General features: G+C 38.7%; 3 protein-coding genes across 11 annotated transcripts; all 3 read right to left on the bottom strand.

Moving 5' to 3' along the window:
* Positions 1-269: 269 nt before the first annotated feature.
* On the bottom strand, positions 270-4,703 carry LOC141899243 (hydroxysteroid dehydrogenase-like protein 2). The gene is made up of 8 exons (XM_074785426.1): positions 4,545-4,703; positions 3,773-3,936; positions 2,934-3,147; positions 2,299-2,402; positions 2,077-2,178; positions 1,573-1,776; positions 1,055-1,246; positions 270-652 (listed from the first exon to the last, which is right to left on the bottom strand). Exons 1-8 carry the CDS (start codon positions 4,556-4,558, stop codon positions 411-413), a joined length of 1,236 nt encoding a protein of 411 aa, XP_074641527.1. The 5' UTR covers positions 4,559-4,703; the 3' UTR covers positions 270-410.
* A 682-nt stretch (positions 4,704-5,385) lies between these two features.
* On the bottom strand, positions 5,386-10,643 carry LOC141899753 (eukaryotic translation initiation factor 4H-like). Of its 3 annotated transcripts, none has more exons than XM_074786253.1 (7): positions 10,587-10,643; positions 8,976-9,144; positions 8,408-8,521; positions 8,235-8,325; positions 7,530-7,778; positions 6,995-7,178; positions 5,386-6,708 (listed from the first exon to the last, which is right to left on the bottom strand). In XM_074786253.1, the coding sequence occupies exons 1-6, from the start codon at positions 10,640-10,642 to the stop codon at positions 7,024-7,026; spliced, it is 834 nt and encodes a 277-aa protein (XP_074642354.1). In that variant the 5' UTR covers position 10,643; the 3' UTR covers positions 5,386-6,708; positions 6,995-7,023. The 3 variants fall into 3 exon arrangements, with proteins under 3 accessions (XP_074642354.1, XP_074642355.1, XP_074642356.1); XM_074786254.1 differs by having other exon boundaries at positions 5,386-6,704; XM_074786255.1 differs by having other exon boundaries at positions 8,265-8,325.
* A 1,685-nt stretch (positions 10,644-12,328) lies between these two features.
* Positions 12,329-20,549, bottom strand: LOC141899865 (eukaryotic translation initiation factor 4H-like). 7 transcript variants are annotated; one of them, XM_074786448.1, is made up of 7 exons: positions 20,268-20,549; positions 18,660-18,825; positions 18,091-18,204; positions 17,948-18,008; positions 14,074-14,239; positions 13,485-13,598; positions 13,314-13,380 (listed from the first exon to the last, which is right to left on the bottom strand). In XM_074786448.1, the coding sequence occupies exons 1-6, from the start codon at positions 20,429-20,431 to the stop codon at positions 13,580-13,582; spliced, it is 690 nt and encodes a 229-aa protein (XP_074642549.1). In that variant the 5' UTR covers positions 20,432-20,549; the 3' UTR covers positions 13,314-13,380; positions 13,485-13,579. The 7 variants fall into 7 exon arrangements, with proteins under 7 accessions (XP_074642555.1, XP_074642549.1, XP_074642548.1 ...); XM_074786447.1 differs by having other exon boundaries at positions 17,918-18,008; positions 20,268-20,416; XM_074786452.1 differs by having other exon boundaries at positions 17,918-18,008; positions 19,947-20,285.
* Positions 20,550-20,828: the final 279 nt, after the last annotated feature.

Here is a 20,828-nt window from a genome sequence, read left to right as displayed (position 1 = left end):
CGATATTTCATGCAGATATTAGGCAATTCATCGCCACACTTTCACATCACACTAAGGCTGCAGATTACCACTTAAAAAGACCATAGATGGCGTCTGGTGTTGAGATATAAAGACTATTATATCACCAGGAACCATTTCCCAAGCTGTGTTAAACAGGTCGGAATTAAAAATGCATCTACTCGAAAGGATCACATGACAGTCTTGAATATTCTCCACGGTACAAAAATTTTCAACAATACAGACAGAAAATTAAATTCAAGTCACTGATGTACGGTAGTGCATTAATTTATTAATTCATCATGGAAAAGAAGATTAGAAATCTAACAAAAGTAAATACGTGTACATCAATGTGTAATGTAAAAATTGTCAATACCCCCACAAATACCATACAATATGATTAGCTGTATTGCTTATAACTTAGACCTCATCGAATCCATTATCTTCTCGAGTTTCATAGCAATTGAAAGATTTCCTTTAATTTTCATCCTGCCGAGCATAAAAGCCGTCGTTGATTTCATTTCTCCTTTGAATATTTTAATGAAATTATCGCTGTCCATTTGGAATGTGCAGTCTGGATCGGACGCAGGTTTGCCTTGTTTTATTGACCCACTGCCGGTCTTTAAATCCATATACCATTCGCCGGCTTCGGCTCCTGAAAAATCAAAAACATTCAGACACCTCAGTTTCAGACAGATCAATTACAGTCAAGTATCGGTACGCTTAAATCGTATCATTTCAGTTTTTGATCTTTAAATATACAGTTGATACCCTGGTAATACAATTCTGTAAAGATAAAACCCATTTATCATGATGATTTCCGGCATGTCCCAGGTAACATATCTATATCTATCCAGATTTGGATAATACATAACCAGATTAATACGAAAATTTCACTTTTGCCCACAAGATTCGTATTAACAAGGTTCCAAGGTATAGAGAACGAAATTAATATGAATTAATGAATTAAATGATAAAAGAATCAGCTACGAATTAACCAGACTCGACTGTTTTATCTCGCACAGAACAGCCGACCGTCCTCTGCTACAACACTCACCTGACAGTTCAAACGCGATAATACCGTTAACTTTTTTCACAACTTTTTCGTTAAGAACGGATTCAACTTGACGGAACGTATCGACGACGTTGCCTTCGACTCCGGATAGCGACGATTCATCGCTAGTTGCTGCCTGTTTCTTTTCATGTTCGATGAAATCGTCGAGGAAATAATCGGGAAGTGGTTCCGTATCTGAATGAATTAAAGTATGGTAGATTAAAACATACAGCTTCAGTTGAGGACAACATTTTTACATTGCATCGTTCCAAATAAGCTTTTCAACTCAATTCTCTCTATCATCTTTTTTTTTGGGGGGGGGGGGTGTGCCCCCATTATTTGGTATAGTCTCTAGAATTTGAGGTATCCTCTTAATAAATAACACTTTGTTAATGTTCCATATGGTAATCATAAATTCATCCTTTCAAATTTTAGTCAATAGATTAATTACGATATTGCATGCCGGAAACTGTCAATTTTGTTTACTTATTATCAAAGTAGGCCCTAAAGAAAAAACAAACCTTGGGATAGGTTGTATTTCTCTTTGATTCCGGTGACTCCAGCTTCGATCAAAACATCTTCGTCGATTGCGAAATTGCCCGTATACGATTTACTGTCTTTCGTCAGCATCACGTAAGCAGCATCAGCCATGATATCGGGAGAACGACTGAAGCTCGCGATTTCTTTTCCGCCTCCGAGCATTTCCATAGCAGCAGTGTGAATAGCTGTAACAATGTACAAAATTTGGATCCATCGAATGGAAATGAGGACTCTCAGGGTCCCTACATATCAGTCATTTGTCGATATAACGAGTTTTGAAGGAGAAAACTTCCTTTTTTGCGGAAGGCTTAAAACTAATAAAAGAAAGTTGATCGAAAATGAATTAAATTTTAGTTAGGTCGTCCTGTGGAAATGTACGCCATCTAGCCGGATAGCTGATGGAATAGGGTCCTCATCCATCTCTAGTTTATCCAGAAGCAGATTAAAAACTGAATTTAACATTAGCATGCTTTTTGGTAACATACCAGTTTTTGGCCACAGTGCGTTGACAGCAATCCCATCCGGTTTCAGTTCCTCAGACATTCCTAATGCACACATTGACATTCCATATTTTGCCATCGTGTAAGCTGTAACACACACAGAACCGAACACTTAGTGTAAATCCATACATTATCTTTCAAAAAACCTCTACAGGTCATATTTTGAGCATACATGTATACAAATTCGTAAGTATACTACAACTTTACCAGCATGGTCCCTGAACCATCGAGGATTCAGATTGAGTGGTGGGCTGATGTTGAGTATATGTGGATTTTTCCCGACTTTAAGGTACGGCAAACATTTCTGTGAACTGAAAATAGAATACGTTGTTTGCACTTAGCTATTGGTAGAATTTCTTGAATTTCTAACAATTGACTTAGATTCCGAGTAAAGTGTGAAGCCTATACAGGACCTTTCTTGAAAGTATAGATTATTGGATTGGATTTGAACATGTTAGCTGTCACTGCGATAATATGCGGCCCTCGCAAACTGCCACTACACATATACTTGCAGCTTGGCACTGGAACTATTAGGCTACATAGCGAGCCTTGGCTCAAAATTGACCAATGAGCAAGGTGAATGAAGCAGAGACTGTTCACATTGCCAGCCAATCAGAAAATATGTTGTTACCGTGTACCAGGGTGCAAACATGAAAAAGTGGATAAGAAGGATTGGCTATGAGTGTACTGGTTGCAGTGTACGAGATAGATCCCAGTCGGCAGTGATTGTGTAAAAGATCTCACTTTCACCTAAATGGGGAAAGGTAGTGTCCGTACACTATCCTGATTACGGTAACCGGGATATCTACACAAAATTCCCATAGAAGTAGCCTTATACACACCACAGAAATGTTCCTCTTGCGTTGATGCCGTTCATCAAATCGTATGTTTTCATTTTAGTATCGAGGGTTCCGGTCAGAGATATCGCGCTGGCATTATTCACAAGAACATCGATCCCTCCGAATTTCTTTACGGCATTTTCTACCGCCGTCTGCACTTGATCCTCGAAACGAATATCTACTATACACGGCAGACATTTCCCACCAGCCTTCTCAACTGCAAATATATTAAATAATATATTCATTTTAGAGGGCAAGAGAGAGGCAGGAGTGTAGGGTGAGGGGGAGAGGAAGAGCAAGATGAGGCAAGAGGGAAGGAGAATTCACAATTTCACAGGGAGTGTTGATATTTGGGGATTCGATATATAGCCATTGCTATCAATGTTACTAAGTACCGGTACATGTATCTCATATTGTTACCGGTATTTGTTGCGTCGATTCCAGTATTGTATACATGAATCGAGTGATATTGGAGCGAGCTGTAACATCCCTTTTCAACACCAAAGCCCAACGCACATGGCACTGAAAACAGAGTCCCATAGGGCAACGACAAACTTGGTTATTAACCGCAATTTTTGCGTATGTCATCAGATGCACTTGCTGATGCTTGGCGATTGGTTATTCAGCTTGTGGAATACAAAGCACTAGGGATAATAAAACTCATCGAAAATGGTTTTTCAGAGGAAAAACGTTTTTTCCATATTGAGTGTGTACGGCTTAAAAAATAATTTTTGTACAGTACGGACGTGTTCCTTTTTGGTTTTCGCTAACTCTTACAGGGAGGGGTAATTCACAATTTTTTCCCGGAGATGATGAAATGATATCAACATGCCAACTCTTACTTTCTTCAGCAGCGGTGTAAATGGTGCCCGGTAATTTTGGGTGCGGTTCCGCAGTCTTAGCAGCTATAACTACATTGGCGCCATCATTAGCACATTTCAGAGCAATAGCTTTGCCAATTCCTCGACTTGCGCCCGAGATGAAAATTGTACGTCCAGCTAATTTCCTGGAAACAGAAGAATATTACGTATAGGCCTAATTATATTGAACCCTTGATTACAGCCAAAATAAGGTTCCATTATTTCAAAAGTTTGGTTAGGTATTGGACCGATGGAAAAATGCCTAATTTGACATAGGCTATTAGGAGGGCTATTTGACTATTCGACAATGGTAATATGTTCAACGTGACATTCACCATCCTACCTGCCCTAGTTAGTTACCTAATCGTTGGTGGTAAGCTTTTTATAATCGGATGGCCTTATACCAATGTGGTTTGTGAAAATATCCGATCGTGAAACTAAACCACAGTCACAGACAGGTTACTGACTCTATGACTATTCCTGCCCCAGTTCGAAATGCTACCTTGTCTGAAACTCTCCTCATTCTTGAATTTCTTATATGAGCTCATTGTAATTTGTGACTTTATCATACCAGTGAAATCTCCTGGGTAGGGTCACTGGTCGGGAGATCATTTCATCAAAAATGACTTAGGCCTATGTAGTAGACCCCCAAAAAGGCCAACAACATAATTTAATAAATCAACATTAAGTTAATTTTCGTTGTATTTGGTTGGCTGTTGAACCGGTTTGTGAATTACTATTTGGAAGCACGTACCCTGTGTTCAACATGATGGTTCTTCACTTTTCGGTCGTTGGGTGTGGTAATTGAACGGTCCTTTTTGGTGCAGCCGATGCCTATTTTCAAGAAGCCGGGCGTGAATTTCAGAGGGACTCGAACTCACTGGTATGTCAAATCCTGACTTCAGACTGTTTCTCAAGACGCAGAAACAGTTCGTTTTTCAGTAGTTGGATTCGAACCCCATTAATTGAAATTAAGTTTCACGTTTTCCTATGAAAAAATGTATTCGATTACTTGCTATGATATGAAACAATCAATCAATGACCTGATACAACGTGTCACAAAAATGATTAAATTCTATGATATGCAAGATTAAGGTAATGATGATGTGACAAATTACCCTAATCTTGCATTTAAAAAAAACATATGGACCCGCTGCTGACGCAATAACATGGACATCATAGTTTCAATCATAAGAAGTGTAAACTCGGAATCAACATATGCATAATGCATATTTATGTATCTGCTACATGAATATCCAGGTTGAAAACATGAGCAAATGAATGACTCTCTTCGAATGAAACGAAAACTCTTGAACTACCGGTAGGACCCGGTTCAAATCCCAAGGAATAATCGAGAATTCCATCAATTTTTTTGGAAAAATAATGGTAAAATAGCCACACTCTGATGTGGAGAACGGAAAATAAGTTTAAAACCCACTATTTACAGAATTAAAAAGATTAAACACAAATTTTATTTTATCAAGAATTGAAATCAAAATAAACAACTTTAAAACTCTCACTAGAGATCATCGTCAGTGGGTTTTAAACTGGAAAAATAAATGGAACCAGAATATTTTTGTGATATTTACAATCCATACAACTTTTATTATTTTTTTCTAAGGTCATTGAATGTATTATTAGTATTATTATGATAATAAGAGTGTGTTATTTCATTCACATATAATACAAAGCAATTTTTTCTGAAAAGTAGATACAATGTACAAACGCTTTCTCAAGATGCTGGTTCGGTTACCAAGTCTACTCCCAACAGCAAGGCTTAATACATTCAAAGCAAGAAATTTCACTGCCGGATTAAAACCCTGCGTTCTAGAATATATCTAATGACAAAGTTACTGCAAAATACATGATCCGTATTTACATATGAAGAATGGAATTGCCACCGAATAATCGACCAATGATCATCTCGACTAGCTACTAACACATTCAGCATTATCTGGTGGAAATTTAAAACGACCTAATTTTGAACAGTACACAAAAAAGCGAAAGAAACATTTTTCATCTATCATAACGATGATGGCCTGCATCATGCTTAAAACGACTAAAACAAAAATATCATTTCACTAAGTAATCGCTAGCTACAGGCAGATATCTATAACTTCCGAGGTTAGAAATTTACAGGAACAAATGTATTTTGATTTGATTCGATTTTCAATACGTGCGCATGCAAAAACGCAATGAAGCGCAACATACCGTCCGTGGTATGTCATTTCCGCAAAAGCTTGATGCCTTACCCAAATACTGACTTCCAACCAGTGAGATATTTGAAACAAAGGTTCATCAGATATATAGATAAGGATTCAAGCCCCCATTTTTCATCGCTGAAAAGTCGTCGTTAGAAATGACACGAAATGCAATCATGGATTGTTCTACCGAGAAAATCAGTCATAAATGAACATGTTGGATTGGTTAAAACTAATACTAACTACCGCGGTACAAAATTTGTCATTAGAAAAATGCTTTGTAGTCAAATAAGGAGAATTATCATGTTCGTTATGAATTTCATGTTGGATTTTTACGATCGCGAATCAAGACAAGATTGAAAATGAAACATAATTGCATTCATAAATCATTTTCCATTATGTTCAACAGTAAATATTCAAGAGTAAGAGAGAAGAGAGGGAGAAACCTTTCCCTCGCAAAGCATGGATCATATTCATTGTATAGTATATATATATATATATATATATTCATATGTATATATTTTACAAATTCATTAAAATCAGAAAAAAACACCTTTGCTGAAGTTACCGCTGAAAACGTTTAGGGCACAAATTTTTTATCTCGGTACATTTTTAAGCTGAATTTCTTTCCTGCGCAATTTCAGAATGTTACATTCTGCCACCACGCACGTGCTCAAATTCATTCAAATTGGTAATATTTACATTGAACCATTCTACCTGAAAATAAAAAGAACATTACTAAATTGAAGAAAAATGTAATTCTAGGCAATAACGAATATATAATTTTCCAGTATGGTAGTTAAGAATGGAAAGTTTCTCAGATGCAAAGTACTATTTCACAATACAGAGATTAAGCTATCTGCTAGTTCTTTCAAAAAATGTCTAAGTAATCCTGGAATCAAATTAAAACCCATATCCCTATTTTCGAGATGAAATGCTCCGAGTTCTCAATGAATACCAGTAATTCTTAAGATGGTTTTGCGAGGAGCATACTGGTACTTACAATTGGATTCGATCATGCTATTACTGAGCTCAAGAAGCAACTTTCGATTCAGTATCCGCGTCAACTTCTCGTGGCTTTCCAGTACCGAATATACTGGCGTTACGTTCCGAACTTGCTGCTTCGTTCAATGGTTTGGCAACTGTGCGTGGCAGTAGTTTAAGTCTGGGCCGTTGAGCTGCGGATTCTTAAAGAAAATAAGCAGAGATACTGGTTAGCCAATAATCAACTGGTTACCCACAATTATTGTCACTAAAAAATACATGATTTTGTGGCCAATATTGTTTACGATATTGAAATTTGATGATCATTTTTTCCTACATATCCTCTATTCAAGTGTGTTGAATAACGGGCACACCGCTTTAGTGCATCTACACCGCCATGAGGTGTATCCATCATTACTTCATGTTTGATAGGACAGGTGCAGCCATCTTTCAATAGCCATCTTTAAGGTGTTAAAATTCCCATTCAATCGTAAATGATGACAGTGTCAGAACAAGTTATCGAAAGCAATTGAACAGAACAGTCGTTCTCTTACCAGGTGATGGTTCAGGAGGAATATCCGAATCGCCGCCACTTTCTCGCCTCGGTCGATCACGCGAGAACCGACCGCTTCCTCGATCGCCTCCGTAACCTCCGCGATCGTTAAATCCTCCGCTTCTGTAGCCACCTCCGCCGCCTCTACCTCCGCCGTATCGACCACCGTCAAATTGTTGACCTCTTTCGTCATCCTGGTAACCTCCTCGGTATCCACCTCTATCACTACCTCGGCCACCTCTGAAGCCGCCTATCATACGAAAAATGAAACAAAAAGATTCACATTAATACGACAGATAACTGGACATGCAAAAGATACATTTTCAATAATTCATGTCCATGCCACTGTGGCCAATGATTAAAGTATAAAGGCCTAATGGCAGCCACACCTCTAAGAAGTGCTATCAGTAATAAGTTGAATTTTACTAATTTCAGTGAAATATGAAATTTTAAAATTAATCATTAATCAATTGTAACAACTTTTACATTACAGTACACGACAAACAAATCATATCAATATTTCTCAGGATAAAATAGTGGTAAAATATTGATATCATCAGGAACAGTCAACAGCAAGTCTGTTTAGCTCAACTGCCATATGGTATCGAAGCACAACAGTTAACCAAAACCACTGGTGTGCGAGACAAGTACCGGTATCAATTCATTCAAAATTCGGACAGAATTAAATCACGTTTAAAAAATATACCTCCACTTCCTCCTCGACCGCGGAACCCACCTCCTCGGTCGCTCTTACGACCTTGCGCAATATTGACCCGTATATTTTTATCTACAAATAACTAAAACATACAACAGCGATTTAGAATTAAAACTCGAATAGTTCGGCATTATTAAATTATTACACGAGATTAAGATACTAACAGCACCGTCGAATTCAAGCGCCTCGCGTAAATTTTCCCCGTCGGCAAATTCGACGTACGCAAATCCTTTAAATTTATCAGTCACTTTATCGCGCACCAAACGAGAATTTTTAACCTGGAAAAAACAAGGTTAATGGAGGTTAGGTTTATAACCAAAACTGTCAACTTAATAACATGCCTAATCCGGATCAGCTCAATCCGATTTGGTTTAGTCCGGATATATAATTCGATCACATTCAATTCAAATTCTTATAACCTGGATTGATTTTATCACCTGAGGTGAATACCAATAATACTATGGATTACTTCATAAACTAGACATTACTAGGGGTTACTGTCTCTACCCACTCTGTATGACATAAAAATACAATATTTTTCGTTTGAAAAAAATTTCATTAACATCTACATTACTCGAAATTACTTGTATCACAGTTATATGATAAAAGCGCAAAGCTTTTTTCCCCGCTATAATGAGCCTTTTATAGATTTTATCAGTTCCAAGTGATCCAGATTCATCATGAATTTGATTAGGGCCTACATTGAAATTTATATTTTTGGTCTCAACTCACTTTTAAATCTTGGAACATATCATGTAAATCTCCTTGCACGACGCCATCGGGTAGATTTCCCACGTAAGCCGTAAACGGTGCTTCGGTCGGGAATTCTTGTTGATATCGTCCACCACCGCCGCCGCCTCCTCCTCCTCCTCCTCGTCTGTCACCATAATTGTTATAGCCGCTACAAAACAAACAAACAGTTTCAATAATATAGCGCCTGTTATCCAGGGGTCCCTACAGATCGGTCAACACCCTCAACCTGCTAAGCGCCACACAGGGCATTATAAGCCAGTTCGATGTTTCTTTTTCCCAATGGGGGAGAGACCAGAGAAGAACCTTCGACCAAGAAACTCTGTCGCCACCAGGGTTTGAACCCACAAACCCTGGATTGACAAGACCAGTGACCGGCGGTTTAAACCACTCGGCCACTCTACAGATCAGTCATTCTTGGATATGACGAGTTTTCAAGAACATTTGAAATTTCAAGGAAGTGTCCGCATCACTTTCATTACAGTAGACTCCTCCTAAATAGGTAGCCCTACTGTTTATCCCGGTTAACCACTAATTCGATGGTTTTGTAGGCAAATTTCTATCCTTTGCACTAATCTAAACTAGGTTTCAAATTGGACAACCACCTAATTGGTAGAAAAAATCCTGGTTCCAACTGTACCGATTTAGGTGTAGTTTTCTGAACTATAAAAATTATATAAAAGGAGTTTTGGACATTTTGCTCTAATGAAACCACTTATAAAAGTATTTTCAATTTCAAAGTAGATTGAATCGAGGAGTCAACACTGATACTATCAGAAGTGCAGATCAGCACCTTTCAACAATGGTTCAAAGTAGGTGTGGATCTGCAAGTCTTACCTACAATCTATGTTAACGGGTTCTAATAAAGAATTAATGGTGTTTTAATGAGCTGCCCATGCAATGCAACGCACAGCGAGCTTACCAGACCTATAGGACAACCCGTTCAAAATTTCATTTTCATTTTCAATTAATCAAATTTTCATTATGATTTTGAGACAGCGACAAAAAAATTAGGCAAATCATGTCTCTTGATGATGAATCAATCAGGTTGATCTGAAGGTAAGGGTTCATAATTTAGGCCTCAGTATCTAGTATGGTGAGTATCACTAACAACAGGCAGGTTTTGATCGGTCTCAACGAACGATTCTGGCTTTTTCGTTTCAACTAAAATACGCTCTACATTCCAGAATAGAATAAACCTGTTGAGTTTAGACATTATCTGGAAATAAATGCTATTCCTAAAAAGTCTGAGTGCGTTCAATCAAGACCTGCCTTTTAAAGATCATCCCGCTCCCCGACCCTGCAGCCAGAACTTAGCCCGTTAAATTCTAAACCAACAACCACACTGCAAGCATATTGGTATCTTTATATGTATTGTGTTGTATGTGCTCAAGCAAATAGAGCAGCAGGCAGGTGACGCCGATGCCGCGCGGCGGCAGCATGGCGGCTGGTTAGCGATGCATGCGTTGCTTGTTAGTTCCAGTTTCAGCGTCGATCTGACGAAGATGTTGATTTGATGTAAGCCTACTGAAACTGTGTAGGCTGAAAAAATCGTAAATGAGAAATTGGACAGATGCAATGATGTAAAATTACCCGTCTCGATCAGAATAAGACGGACGATCATCGTAATCACGGCCGTAGTTCGCCATATTGGAATAGGTGAACTAATCGCACTAACTACCGCAAAGAACAGGTTAGAATCTAAGCAGCTCGCCGGGGCACACGCCGGTCGAGAATCCGGCGGGTGGTGGCAAATTCTCCGTATCGGATTGTTCTGCAATCCAAAACAGGGGCTCATTGAAGCCTATAATTAGGATATCCCGGTTTTCCACTTTGCCAGCTAAAAGTAATGTGTAGTGGAGACCAACGGCCGGTAACGGGTCGTGCGTGGCCGCGCCCCCCGGGGCTGCGGGCGGCGGTCGTGTACCGAGGTGGCCGGAATTTCGAGATTATGACCCCACTATCCTAGATACTAATAGTACCTAGGATACTGGGGTCAAAATCCTTTTGTGTCAAGTCCGGCCTGTGGTACGAGTCAAGAAGATACTCTCCGTGTAAGATGGATGCCTTATAATCACTCTCCGGGGTCGGCGTACGGTTGGTTAATCGTTGGTGGTAAGCTTTTTATAATCGGATGGGCTTATACCAACGTGGTTTGTGAAAATATCCGATCGTGAAACTAAACCAGTCAGGTTACTGACTAGGGTCGGCGGGCCCACACAATATTGATTGGCTTTGCATTAGTACCCGACCCCCTTCCTCGTCGTTTTGCCTCCTTTGATCTCTGGTTTTTGTTGTTTAATCCCTTTAATCTTATTGTCTGATTCTTGTATAAATATTCTGTTACATTATTTCCAGTACGCCTGATGATGGCTGATAGTGTTTAGCCGAAACGTTGCCCAAAATATATACTCTTCTTTTTTTCATCTTTTGCCTTGAATCATTGTGGGATTTCTCTAGTTAATTCAGGTACTTTTCTTGCAGATGTTATATATCCTCCTGTTTCCCATTCGATAACCCAGAAGAACTGGCCACGACCAATCTGCAGGGTCGAGAGGCACCGAGTGAACGGCTTGGGGGGTTAATTTTGAACCCGGCTTTATGTCACCCTGATATAATTTGCATATTTCATAATCATATAGATCTACAATGTCATATCGAACAGTTCACAACATTTCATAGCTCTACTACATATTAATAATAATAATAATAATAATATAATATAACTTATGACTATAGTGTCAATATGTGCTTTAAGGTCGTAATCAACATGTGACATTACTCAATATGTTTTCACAATAATTAGCTATAGTCAGTGCTCATCGATAATTAATTAATGTCTCTCAAACATGTCACTAGGTGTTTGTTTCGAGTCCTGATGTCTACAACTTGTCTGACACCTAGTTCTCACATTATACTAATGATTCTGTATATAAAGACTATGTAAAGCTATGATAATCATTCTCATTCCGGGATGCAATAAAGATTGCACATATAAGGTTTAACTGCCTTGTTGTTCCTGATGGATGGAATCCTGTACCGCTGGTGTAAATGCTAGTTCCCCAGCCAGCCCACCAATACAACAACCAGCCGGTTACACTTATCCCCTATGTGAACATGAACGCACAGGCTTCAATGACCGAGTACTTCATCGTTCATCGTATTTAGTCGTTGGTGGTTGTATACCAAAAGTTTGTGTAATATATGATCGCGATCCACAGACACTGAAGCCGACCACTAAACGATGACCTGATCAACAAATTAACTTCTCTGCGAACCTACACCGAAATGGAACAAATCATCAACACTTTTTTTTTAAAAAAGAAAACCTTATTTATTTTTATCAGAAGTAAAACCTGATCACTCTGATCATGAATTTGGTTTAAACCCGTTTATAATCATCGCCTTGTATTGCAAAAACATAAAACTCTTAAAGCCTCACCCCACTAGACCGAATACAGATTAATGGCTAAGGCGATTTAGCCGCGTGCTGGGCATGGCGCGATCCTGTGTTACACAACACAACACACGCTACTGCACATTTGAGATTTTCATGATTGCAGATTAAGACAAGATTGAAAATTGGAAGTTAATTACATTCTTTTGCATTATGTTACTGTAAATAATCAAGCTTAATTTTTTTTAACGATATTCTTTTTCAAAGGTAATAATTAAGAAAATAAGAGAGGGATAGACCTATCTCATTTTTTTCAGAATGTCACATTCTGCGATTGAGTATGCGCTCAATTCATTCAAATAGGTATAATCTACATAAAACCATTTCACCTGAAATTAAAGAAAAAAAAAATATTACAAAATACCTTAAACAAAATACGTTACAAAGCAAATTGAATATGCCGGTAGTTATTAACTGGGAAGTGTTACAGTTATGAAGGAGAAATATTTCAATGCAATAAAACTATTATCAAAAATTAACCAAGTATTACCAGGTGATGGTTCATGAGGAATATCCGAATCACGCCAACTCTCACTGATCATTGATCAGACGAGAATCGACCGCCCCCGTAACCGCCTCGATCGTTATATCCGCCGCCGCGCCTGTAACCTCCTCGGTATCCACCTCTATCAAAACTTCGGCCGCCTCTATCATAACCTCTGTAGCCTGTAATACCAAAATTGAAAATGTCATTTCAATATAGCAGATAAAACCAATGAGCATTTATAAAATAGGCCGATCGGATTTAATGGCCGCTGGAATCTGAATTTTCAGCCGAAAATTTAAATATAAAGGTCAATCATAGCTCATCTGCTTTGTAGATTAGGCATTTGAAATCTTGATTGTTTTAATCGCTACATTACCTCCACGACCTCCACCGTCAGTCCGCCCATGCACAACTTTGACCCACATACTTCTTTCACCACATGACTAAAATGTATGGAATCGTAAAAGTGATACAGAATCAAATACGGCGAATAGTTTTGTTAACGACTGTTTTGAATTATCGATGATTTGAGAAAGAATTTACTCACTGAGCCGTCTAATTCAAGCGCCTTGCTTAAATTATCCGCATCGGCAAATTCGACGTAAGCAAATCCTTTGAATTTACCAGTATCTCTATCGTTTATCATACGAGCATCTTTAACCTGAAAAACGGGACAATTAAAGGTTAGATAGTGATAATACCGTCAAAACTCCCGATATTGGTCTGATGTACAGATGAGAAAACCTGGCGGTAAGATGGGGTGCCGGTATATATGGGAGGGCGGTTTTGGGGGTAGACACCAAGTAAATAATAAACATTCAATTTTAAAATCTAATACAACGCGTGAATTGACCACCGAAAAGTGTCTGCTGTAATCCAGGTAAACCCTGCTTAAACTGGAACAGGTTAATCCTGATTTCGATCTGATCCGGTTGTCATTCGATCGTCCCCCTTAAACGCGATATATAATTCGAATGCAGGTTATTTAAATTACGTATGTAAAAATCTTATTAACTCCGATTCGTTTTTCGATGCTGATGGTTTTTTTCGACATGCGTATGCCAAACATAATTTCGAAAATCATGATCATTACCGATCATGTGACATTTCAAATGTTAATTTAAGGTTAGACTTACGTCAAAATTACTGAAGATTTTGAGTAGATCTTCTTGAACGAAGCTATAGGGTAGATTTCCGACGTAAGCTTTAAACGGCGGTTCAGTAGGGATTTCTTGTGGATATTCGTCACCTCCATATCTACCGTATCCACCTCTTTGTCTACCACCGTAATTGTTATAACCGCTACAAGAAAAAAATAAACAAGAAAATTCATGACACCATCATTGATCGATATAAAAATCATTGGATATGCTTTGTTGCAACGCTTGGAAAATTTCCTTCGTATTATTAATTTTCAGTTTTTGTCATATGTTACATATGGAATGATCAATGCTCAGATGCATTGAAAAAGGGAGCAATTTTTCAAAATCCCGGGGGAAGACCAGCAGAGTTATCGACCGTTGGAAATCTTGGATCAACCCTTTGAATTTGCATTAATCGATTATTACTTAGACATCTGGGTCCAGTTCCACAGTTCTGAGTTAACCCTGGGTTAAAACATTGAAAATGAACTAACTTTAACTCAGAGTTAACTCTAACTCACAACTGTGGAACTGGGTCCTGTATAATTCTATGACGGATCACCAGACAACTGTAAGAATACTGTCCGAAATATGATGCTTGGGAATCGGCTCCAAAAACTCTGCGAAAACATTCAGTGAAATCGGCCTTAAGCCTAAAACCTCGAGTTGGATGCTTCCCGTCAATCCATCAGACCGAAAAATGAATGTATATCATAACCACTATATCAGTATTCATTTATACCAGAAATTCATCTATGAATTTTTGATAATACCGATCGACTTGATTTATGCATGGGGTCAATGACTCGGAGTGACAAAGTAGATGTGATGCTGAAAGTTCAAACGTAAGGCCATCCCTCTATGTAACAAACGTCTCTCTGCAGCGAGGTTTTGCCCAGAACTATGGATGTATTTACACCCAGTACGATAGAGCCCGAAAAGAACTCAAAAGCAACAATTAGTGGCATAACAAATATAGAATTTCGCCCCAAGTACGTTAAGAGATTTAAAATAATCAATTTCATACTGGATAAAACGGCCTATCGATTCTAAAGAACATATTTTCTATTACCGTGAAGTTCGCTGTAACCATAGCCGTATAAACTTGTTAGGGCCTATAGTTTATACGTCCATGTTGTAACGAGGTTGACCACTGTGTACGTACTCAATGTCTCTATTGCTTTAATCTACGAGCAATTATCTCAGGATTATAAAACAGTTTGTCACTAGTGACTGAACGTGCTCACAAAACTATGAAATATAATCCGTGAACATGTTCAATCTTGCAAAGTGCACCACAGCAAATCCAATCCGAATTGTTCGGCTGGCCCTTACATAGATCTTTGATTTTGGACCCCAAAAAATGTTTGGCTCTGTATACGTTATAAAAGCCTTCACCTCTTGTTTACAAATTTGAAAATTTTAAAAGCAATAAATGTCTATAGGCCAAAAATCAGAAAGACGACACAGACAGACTCAAACTCAGGGTGAAGACGAGTTCATTGGTAAGGCTTTCAAACATGTTTGCAAGTAGTTTCACTCTATTAGACAAAGAATTGAGGTCAACATACAATGCAACATTTATGGTACAGCTGACCTCGCTTAAATCGTCGCTATAGGAATAGGGCCTACTAATAGTTCGACTAATATCACCGGGTCTTCTGTGCATAATCAATGGATGTATTTGATGGGTTAGGTTACTTCCATAGTTACCAATAATGTGGTGAAAATAGAAAATTGGCGCATTCGTTTTGACTTTGTTATGCGATACTTGATCGATACTTCTGCCGTGCATTGAAGTTTAAGCCACGTTCAGACGAAGGCTGTCAGTCATCCTCATTGTAAACTTGGAGAGTATAACATGCACATGTATGTAGCGATTTTTTTGTGTTATAGCCTATGTTGCGTGCTATGAACCCAATCGGGAGAGTTGAGACAGTATTGCATGATTAATAAATAAACAGTGCTGCACATAATTCTTACTTATATAAATTCATCTGGTTTCACCGTGAACCGGACTAAGTTTAGACTCGTCGAAGCTGTATACGATGCCATGTCAGGTTCGAGACTCCGCTCATCGTCAACTGATTGATCTGAGAAAAATTGACGGATCCTTCCATTCCAGAAACTGGTATTGGATGTTGTCCAGTTTCAATACGAAGATGGGAGCACAGGGGCTCCTATTAGAAGTTTGGGGGTGAACTGTTGTTTAGATCATCCAATATCCAAGGTAAAAGAAATATATATATAGTACCTTGGATATTGGATGATCTAAGCAATTCACCCCCACTACTAAACTTCAAATGCGAGCCCGTGTGAGTAGGACCTAAGGCCTAATTAAATTGGACTTCGCGGCCGTTTGTGAAGTTGTTGGCAACATGATTTTCTCGTGATTTAAATAGTTTGTAGGATCAGAGTTTTACTAAATAGTAAACAACTATACTGCGTGTGTTCAGTCTTCACCCTTCTAAGGATTCGAACTTTTTTTTAGTAGCTATAAAGCCGATCCCCGGACAGTTCGGGGAGCGATACCGGCTCCTGGCAAGCGAGGATGGAGTGTACTCGATTTAGAGTGCACGTGAACACAACGGCAGTTTAGCACGTGTACTCGAAATCGCCTTGTGACTTGTTAACATTCTGACACACAAACTAAGAAAAAATAACGAAATTTCTGGCATTAAACTACAAAATAAATGTCCCGATATCTAACTACGGAAATAAAGAGCTTTAAATCAGTATAGGCCCGTGTAAAGTGCTATTTTAAAAATAAATGCACTATTGGCACTATTGGCACTATTTTAAGCGCGGACTAATACAGATTTACTTCTACACGAGGCTGGCGCTACTTCTAAATTTCAATTTCTTTTATTTCGGCAATATTTAATCAACCGAGTAACAAAAATTCACCACATACGAACTCGACCTTCTATGTTTCCTAGTATTTAAGCGACTGTGAAAGTTTCATACGCGGACGTAATCGTTTGACGTGACAGATTTCAACATACTATAGACTATATTATAAATACTAAAGCTCCACGTACCAACCCAATGTCCATGTGGTACCCCATGATCGCGTGATAGTTCACGATAAATGCTGTGGCAAGGTGCCCCAGAATGAGCCCACAGTTGAATTTGTATATATTTGTATAGTAGGCCTACGTGTAAAATCATAAAACAGATGAATAATCTAAAATTACCCGTCTCATCCACCGTGATCACTGCCGTAGTTCGCCATCGCACGCTGCCTGTTGATAGTTGTCAAGTTGTCAAGGGTCTGGTCGTCGCGCTGAACTGTGTGTGAAGGGTCTTTGTTGAGTTAGCCTACCACTAGCGGCGCGTGTTTAAACCTGTGGTGTAGGCCTATACAATACAAGCCTCGTTATAACGAACTTCACGGGACCAGGAAACCGATAGTTCGTTAGTTGGGATTATAGTATGATGATAATAATAATAATTAAATATCAATTCATTGCGTAGTTGTTTTACTACATAATAATTAAATTTTCTTGAGCGAAATTCTATATTTGTAATATCCACAGGGACCTGACAAACAAATCTTTTACCCCGTATCCTTTAGGTACTATATATAAAATTTTATATATATATATATATATATATATATATATATATATATATATATATATATATATATATATATACACGTACGTACGTATATATATATATATATATATATATATATATATATATATATATATATATATATATATATATATATATATATATATATATATATACAAAACCACTGGTGTGCGAGACAAGTACCGGTATCAATTCATTCAAAATTCGGACAGAATTAAATCACGTTTAAAAAATATACCTCCACTTCCTCCTCGACCGCGGAACCCACCTCCTCGGTCGCTCTTACGACCTTGCGCAATATTGACCCGTATATTTTTATCTACAAATAACTAAAACATACAACAGCGATTTAGAATTAAAACTCGAATAGTTCGGCATTATTAAATTATTACACGAGATTAAGATACTAACAGCACCGTCGAATTCAAGCGCCTCGCGTAAATTTTCCCCGTCGGCAAATTCGACGTACGCAAATCCTTTAAATTTATCAGTCACTTTATCGCGCACCAAACGAGAATTTTTAACCTGGAAAAAACAAGGTTAATGGAGGTTAGGTTTATAACCAAAACTGTCAACTTAATAACATGCCTAATCCGGAGCAGCTCAATCCGATTTGGTTTAGTCCGGATATATAATTCGATCACATTCAATTCAAATTTCTTATAACCTGGATTGATTTTATCACCTGAGGTGAATACCAATAATACTATGGATTACTTCATAAACTAGACATTACTAGGGGTTACTGTCTCTACCCACTCTGTATGACATAAAAATACAATATTTTTCGTTTGAAAAAAATTTCATTAACATCTACATTACTCGAAATTACTTGTATCACAGTTATATGATAAAAGCGCAAAGCTTTTTTCCCCGCTATAATGAGCCTTTTATAGATTTTATCAGTTCCAAGTGATCCAGATTCATCATGAATTTGATTAGGGCCTACATTGAAATTTATATTTTTGGTCTCAACTCACTTTTAAATCTTGGAACATATCATGTAAATCTCCTTGCACGACGCCATCGGGTAGATTTCCCACGTAAGCCGTAAACGGTGCTTCGGTCGGGAATTCTTGTTGATATCGTCCACCACCGCCGCCGCCTCCTCCTCCTCCTCGTCTGTCACCATAATTGTTATAGCCGCTACAAAACAAACTAACAGTTTCAATAATATAGCGCCTGTTATCCAGGGGTCCCTACAGATCGGTCAACACCCTCAACCTGCTAAGCGCCACACAGGGCATTATAAGCCAGTTCGATGTTTCTTTTTCCCAATGGGGGAGAGACCAGAGAAGAACCTTCGACCAAGAAACTCTGTCGCCACCCGGGTTTGAACCCACAAACCCTGGATTGACAAGACCAGTGACCGGCGGTTTAAACCACTCGGCCACTCTACAGATCAGTCATTCTTGGATATGACGAGTTTTCAAGAACATTTGAAATTTCAAGGAAGTGTCCGCATCACTTTCATTACAGTAGACTCCTCCTAAATAGGTAGCCCTACTGTTTATCCCGGTTAACCACTAATTCGATGGTTTTGTAGGCAAATTTCTATCCTTTGCACTAATCTAAACTAGGTTTCAAATTGGACAACCACCTAATTGGTAGAAAAAATCCTGGTTCCAACTGTACCGATTTAGGTGTAGTTTTCTGAACTATAAAAATTATATAAAAGGAGTTTTGGACATTTTGCTCTAATGAAACCACTTATAAAAGTATTTTCAATTTCAAAGTAGATTGAATCGAGGAGTCAACACTGATACTATCAGAAGTGCAGATCAGCACCTTTCAACAATGGTTCAAAGTAGGTGTGGATCTGCAAGTCTTACCTACAATCTATGTTAACGGGTTCTAATAAAGAATTAATGGTGTTTTAATGAGCTGCCCATGCAATGCAACGCACAGCGAGCTTACCAGACCTATAGGACAACCCGTTCAAAATTTCATTTTCATTTTCAATTAATCAAATTTTCATTATGATTTTGAGACAGCGACAAAAAAATTAGGCAAATCATGTCTCTTGATGATGAATCAATCAGGTTGATCTGAAGGTAAGGGTTCATAATTTAGGCCTCAGTATCTAGTATGGTGAGTATCACTAACAACAGGCAGGTTTTGATCGGTCTCAACGAACGATTCTGGCTTTTTCGTTTCAACTAAAATACGCTCTACATTCCAGTATAGAATAAACCTGTTGAGTTTAGACATTATCTGGAAATAAATGCTATTCCTAAAAAGTCTGAGTGCGTTCAATCAAGACCTGCCTTTTAAAGATCATCCCGCTCCCCGACCCTGCAGCTAGAACTTAGCCCGTTAAATTCTAAACCAACAACCACACTGCAAGCATATTGGTATCTTTATATGTATTGTGTTGTATGTGCTCAAGCAAATAGAGCAGCAGGCAGGTGACGCCGATGGCGCGCGGCGGCAGCATGGCGGCTGGTTAGCGATGCATGCGTTGCTTGTTAGTTCCAGTTTCAGCGTCGATCTGACGAAGATGTTGATTTGATGTAAGCCTACTGAAACTGTGTAGGCTGAAAAAATCGTAAATGAGAAATTGGACAGATGCAATGATGTAAAATTACCCGTCTCGATCAGAATAAGACGGGTTGTTCGGTGGTGTACCAGAACACCGTTTCAAGATGGCGGCTATGTAGAGGGCGCCATGGGACAATACAGTGAGAACAGGACCACCGCATACAACACGGGCCGAAAGCATCCGTAGCAACACTGGTATCAGTAGTATCATCGGTCTCTGAGAGGATCGGACAGTATCACTGGTAACAGTGGTATCGGGGTATCAGTAGTATCACCGGTCTTGGAGAGGATCGGGCAGTATCACTGGTAACAGTGGTATCGGGGTATCAGTAGTATCACCGGTCTCCAGAAGGATCGGACAATATCACTGGTAACAGTGGTATCGGGGTATCAGTAGTATCACCGGTCTTGGAGAGGATCGGGCAGTATCACTGGTAACAGTGGTATCGGGGTATCAGTTGTATCACCGGTCTCTGGAAGGATCGGGCAGTATCACTGGTAACAGTGGTATCGGGGTATCAGTAGTATCACCGGTCTTGGAGAGGATCGGGCAGTATCACTGGTAACAGTGGTATCGGGGTATCAGTAGTAACACCGGTCTCTGAGAG

Source organism: Tubulanus polymorphus, chromosome 2 (genome assembly GCF_964204645.1).
Source record: "Tubulanus polymorphus chromosome 2, tnTubPoly1.2, whole genome shotgun sequence".
NCBI lineage: Eukaryota > Metazoa > Nemertea > Palaeonemertea > Tubulaniformes > Tubulanidae > Tubulanus > Tubulanus polymorphus.
This window is presented reverse-complemented; position numbering and strand designations above follow the sequence as displayed.